At 38.4% G+C, this 6,000-nt stretch overlaps 1 protein-coding gene across 1 annotated transcript in view; it reads left to right on the top strand.

Annotated features, from left to right (window-relative positions):
* Positions 1-224: 224 nt before the first annotated feature.
* Positions 225-6,000, top strand: part of LOC127971119 (AF4/FMR2 family member 2-like) — a 199,479-nt gene continuing 193,703 nt past the window's right edge. Inside the window, exon 1 of the mRNA XM_052573934.1 lies at positions 225-461. Coding sequence (XP_052429894.1) covers positions 409-461 — 53 coding nt within the window. The 5' untranslated portion in view covers positions 225-408. The remainder of the gene's footprint in view (positions 462-6,000) is intronic.

The following is a 6,000-nucleotide window of genomic DNA, read 5'->3' as shown; positions in this document are numbered from 1 at the left end:
GGACAACACAAGAATTGAAAACAATAAATAAAATAACAATAATAATAATAATAATAATAATAATAATAATAATAATTATTATTATTATTATTATTATTATTATTATTATTATTATTATTATTATTATGATTATTAATTGGGTTTAAACTGCATTATTAAAGCCTCTGGACTGAGTGTTCACAGGTGGTGTGCTGGACACAGGTGGAGCTGCTCTGGTTCAGAGTGCTGCGCCGGTCCTTTCAGAACGAGTGACCGCCTCCAGCGAGCCCTGACTCCGCCTTCCTCAGGGCTGCGTGTCGCTGAGCGGAGAGAGGCAGCGGCAGTGCGAGCTGCTCCGCGCGTCAGTGAGGGAGACAGACACCGTTCCTGCATATGCGGCCACCGGCACCTCACTGAAACACACCGACCATGGACCTATTCGAGTTTGACTTCTTCAGGGACTGGGAGCTGGAGCAACAGTGGTACGTCCGCGGGCTTCATGTGTTTATATGCGTTGATTTTACTGAATGAAATGTCTTTGTCATGCGCTCCGATCTGACGTGGTCACATTCCGAAATACGAGTGAAACCCATTATGACGCATGATAACGGCCGTGTCTCAAACCCCAGTGAGCAACCTACCTCCACTGCGTTTTTGGGCATCGTAGACGCGTTCCGAACGCGCATTCGCAAAGCGCCGATGATGTCCAGAAATGCTGTCTTGGTAGGCAGCTCGCTAGGGTTCGTAGTGCTGACTTCTGCTGTCTCCGGTGATGGGACTGCTCTTCTGTTTATAGACATGCATCATAAATTATGATTGGGACAGCTTTAATTACAGCATCGCTGTTTTGATGAATTGCGTGTTGATAAATTGAATTATAGGTTGAAACTACATAAAATAAACAAGGAGCATCTTTTGACACTTCTTCCTGCTACATTAAACTGAATTGATCTGATTATTGTTTGATTCGATTATCATGAATCAAAAGTCCTAAATGAGTCAGCTAGTCACACTTTATATTAGAAGTCATGTTTGGGCAGTTACACTGTAAGTAATGAGTAATATAAATAACATAATTAACATGTAATTACATATTAGTCAAACATATTGTGAGGCATCATCTGAAATTCAGTTGATTAGTGGTTTAAGTGCTGCTGTTTATTAAATGCACAGTTATGTATTGTGGAGATGTTTGCATTTATAAAGCAACCCCTTATACAATTATTAATTTTGAATAGCCTATGCATTTTTAAGTGAATGAGTGTAAGTTTGATTATAAACCTCTGAAACGAATTGCCTGTTAGATTTGTTTGTCTTTATCCATTATCCATGCAAACATGAGTATTTCTTATTAATTTAGCTTATTTAATCATCATTGTTAATGAGGGCATTCAGCTAGTGCGCCCCCTGCTGGTCAGGGTTATATGCTGTTTATATTTTTATCCTCCACTACAATATGATTTCAGCATAATTCTCTGCCTTGAATATTTGCTGGTTTTGAACACTCTCCACATCCCCACCATGTGGCAGAGCCCAGGAACCCGCCGAGTGCTGACATGAGTCCACACAAAAGCAATACAGCAGAGAACATGAACAATAACAGTGAAGCGCCTCCAAATATTCGAGCGTTTGTCATTTTTCCTATATTGACAAATGCAGTTGGTCCGGTTAGCTGCTATTGTCCTGGATGACACACGTCTTTTTCCTTTGTCGAGCCGAGTCTCAGTTGCACATTTTTAAAAACCTTTTATCCTCTTTCTTTTGTTTTTATCCTCACCGTCCTGCACATGACAGAACACCGTCGAGCTATTATATAAGCAGAAATATGATTTGTAGAATACGGTTTTAAGTGGCCACATATTCTTGAGTGTATGGTTTTGCCACTAATTTATAGGAACCTTATACCTGTATTTATTTAATAGTGCTTGAAAAGGACTAGCACACATTTTGGTTACACCTTTCTCTTGAAAATGTTCAATGGGAATATGATCATCCGAATCCGACTGACTCTCGAGTGTTATAATATGTCAGTATTCTGTCTAGCGACTTGCTGTATGAAATATGAATCCTTTTTTGAAACCCCTTCAGTGATGGCACATTGTCTTGTTGACGTCTGTTGTCTAAAAAAACATATTGTCTTTATTTTCCATATAGTCACTACAAGCATACTTAAGGTTAAAGGTTATTTTTTCTATGCGCTGTGCTGATATTAAAACTCCTCTCTCTCAGGAATAGCTACCGGCTTAGTTGCTTATTACTTCTGCGGTGGTGGCAATTTTGTCTGTTGTTGCCACATTCATAACCCTGAGCTACCCATTAAGTCTGTGAATATTTATGAGGGTATTTAAAAAGCCATTTTTGTGTGCTAAGTTTGTTTGGCCTGGGTTTTAACGGCAGTATTGCTATTTTTACCACTATCCCGTCGACCTCCCCAAAAAAATGCATTTGAAATGTAGATTCGGCTAAATACTTCGATGAGTGATCGTTCTGTGCTGTGTGGCGATAAATCAGTGTTTCAGAAGCAAGCGTACAATAATAATGCACTCATAATTCACTGTCTTTGTGTTTAATACTTGCCATGCTCATCTGATGGCCCGGGGCTGTACTCAGCAATCATATTGATTTGAATCTGATCTCCCGTATGTTGGTCCGGGCTTTCGACACGAGTTGGATTTAATCAAGTCAGATTAGGTGGTGCACAATTCAGTGAGGTGCAAAATGAGCTCAATGGAGAGCGGTGCCTTATTTGTAGACAAAGGTTAAGCACGGGAGGCAGTGAGGCGCGGGGGACTGGGACATGCTTTTCCGTGCTGACACAGCCGTGACATGAATGGCTGCCACAATTATGTTGGCTCTTCACTTTAACGGAGTCAAATGGCTTTGAAGTGTGTTTTTCGATTATTCTGCGAAAGTAATTGCTCTGTGTGTGGTGCAGCTTTTCGTTTGCTAAATCATTTTTATATTATGAGCGTGTGAGTTAAGTATTTGTCGTAACCAATGCATTTGGATTAGAGAACCGGAACTATGGTTCATTCGAATTTATATGCCTATATTTTATAGGTTTGCGCCTTTAGTGGTAATAGAAGACCTCGTAATTAGCCGCAGCCATTTATTGTGACTCTCTTTTCATTTGGCGGGGCTTTATGGCCGCCCTGAGAGCAGGACCAGGAGGGATTATTCAGTGACTCAGTTGTGCCTTTTTTCCTGTTACTTGCCCTTTCTCAGCAGGGATTCCTGTCCCAATAACTCATTTTTATATCCTGGTGTTAAAATGTGCAAAGACGAATGAGAAGTTAACCAGATTTCGGACTCTGTGCATTTGTTTTATATATAAAAAACACAGGCAGTACTTTTGCATTGTTTGTATAAATATTCAGAAAACCACACACGCGCACACACACACACACACACACAATATATATAAAATATTTATGTATGTATGTACTGTATGTATGCATTTTTACCAGCTATGCAAATTGAACAAAGTGTTTATTTTCATTTGAGCTGATTTGAGCTGAATCTTAAACTAGATTCTAATTTCATTTACAAATTGAAGCAAAATTATGATTTATATATATATATATATATATATATATATATATATATATATATATATATATATATATTTATTTATTTGTTTATTTTTGTTGTTGTTATATGTAGGTTGTAGACTTTGATTATGCATGCATAAATACATTTTTCACATTAATGCAATTTCACCTAATAGCTGCTTTGTCATTGTCACAACTTATTTTGCATGTAAATAAACCTGCACAACAAAGTATTTGCTGTGTAAGTATATACAAGTAAGATGAGACCAATCACTATTTAGAATGCAAGTATATTGAATAAAGAAGACCAGTCACCAACCATGTGAATATTATGTTGGCTACATCAGTCTACATACACTGCACGTTTACTATACATAATGCAGCCTGTTGTATCAATTTTATGGGATTTCTTTTTTTTTTTTTTTTTTTTTTTGCATCATCTTAAATGCACTGCTTATTGAGAAAACAATGTCAGTGTGAGCAAACAGCACAATATTTATACAATACAATAGCATAGTGCAAATAAATAAATAAATAAATAAATACTACTACTACTACTACTACTACTAATAATAATAATAATAATAGTAATAATAATAATAATACATAATTACATTAATTAAATAAATAAATACAGTTGCACATAAGAATGAAACTACAAAACAAAGGGGTCTCTAAGCAGAACAATTACAGAAATTGAGTAAATAATATTAGGGGTTTTTAACAAACAAAATATTGATATATAAATTAATACCAAGATAAACAACAACAACAATATATATATATATATATATATATATATATATATATATATATATATATATATTTTTGACAGTTTACTTAGCTGAATTATGCAATGTTTTGTAGACATGTGAGATTCCAACATTCTATTTAGTTACAATTTACATTGAATGATGCAACGAACCCTGTCTAAATGTTGGCTAAATGCTCAAAAGCAGTGAAATACAATACAAACTATGAGAAAATAAATTGGTAGCAAACAAAAAGAAAATGCACATTGCCAAACCAAGTTCTCTCATTTATTTAGTGAAGTTCAGAAAGTAGGGCACTTAGAGTGTGACAAACAAAATGTTCTGTTACGCTGTGAAACAACACTTTCTCTTGGTTTATTGTGTGTGTGTGTGTGTGTGTGTGTGTGTGTCGTGTCCACTTTGTAGCACATTGTGTGCTGTTTCTCTTTGGTCCCATGCTGTTGAGTCACAGGGATTGAACATGCTCCGTGGTCGTGGCACAGATCTTCCACATTTCCCAGCGTCCCTCGCCCTCCCCACTTCCACCTTGACCACAGCTGGGGACCATATATCACACGGCTCGCTCGAGGAGCCGTGCTCCGTGCCAATCTCATTTGTGCCCGGCTTGAAAAGGCAGCCAAGCCAGGCTGTGCCCGGCACATTTCTGCGGCGGCCGCGCGAGCGAAGAGACTCGGCAGTTGGCATGCTGTTTGTGAGAGCCGGCTGCCAAGCACAGCGCCCGCGGTCTCATCATTTTGCCACCTGCAAAAAGAAAGCCAAGTGCTGTGGCATGATAAAGGTTGGCACGCTGCTCAGGTTGTATGGGAGAGACAAAAGGTGACGGGTTGCCACCCTTCTGTCCTCAGGTTCGGCACGCAATTAACAAGTTTCTCTCAAGAGATGGCGGTCGGTAGAACTGCGGATTTGAGTAGTTCAATAGCTAAAGATCTATGGACACAAATATGACTTTCAGCTCAATAAATATATATATTTTCATTCAAAGGAGATGAAGGCAGCAAATGTTTTCGAACTAAACAGACTGCACAGATGAACCAGCAGGTGCTAATTTACCTTGATTCACGTGATCCTGCATCTCAATGGCATCAGCGTAACACAGAACAGTCGAAATGGCTCGGGGAGCGATGTTGAAAGAGGAAACTCTTCTTGAGGTCTCTCAGCCGTGTCTCTGGACGGCTGTCCGGCTCTGGAGAAGTTATTAGCTGAGCACTAATTACAATAGACCCAGTTAGGGCTGTGCTAATGGCCCCGCAAATTCAAATGCTTAAATATCTGCTTCAATTAGCCTTGAGCGTTTCGTTTAGACCGCGTCGTTGTACGTGACAAGACTGTTTCGAGTCAAATATCAAAGGTGCATAAAAAAGCAAACAAAACATGAACGGAATCTGATTTCGGCCAAGGCTGTGGGCCAAAGACTAATGTAGTCGTTGATGAACAAAGCGAGGTTACGTAAACAGTGGTTGATTATCGTAACAATATAAAGAGTTGCTGGTAAATGTGTGAGTGGCGCAATTTTGTGATACTTGCCACGAGTGCATTTTTGAGTAGCAATCAAGGACTTTCTACAGCCAGAGTGATGGATTTGATATATAAAAAAAAAAGAATTTAATTGGTCAAATTACTTTGGATAGACTCCGGAAAAATATTTAGACGTAAATTCATAGGTAAAGGTATTTGAATTGCATATCACATATCAATCC

This window comes from Carassius gibelio, chromosome B14, assembly GCF_023724105.1.
Source record: "Carassius gibelio isolate Cgi1373 ecotype wild population from Czech Republic chromosome B14, carGib1.2-hapl.c, whole genome shotgun sequence".
Taxonomy (NCBI): domain Eukaryota; kingdom Metazoa; phylum Chordata; class Actinopteri; order Cypriniformes; family Cyprinidae; genus Carassius; species Carassius gibelio.
Note: the sequence above shows the minus strand (reverse complement) of the source record. Positions and strands in the feature narration are given on the sequence as shown.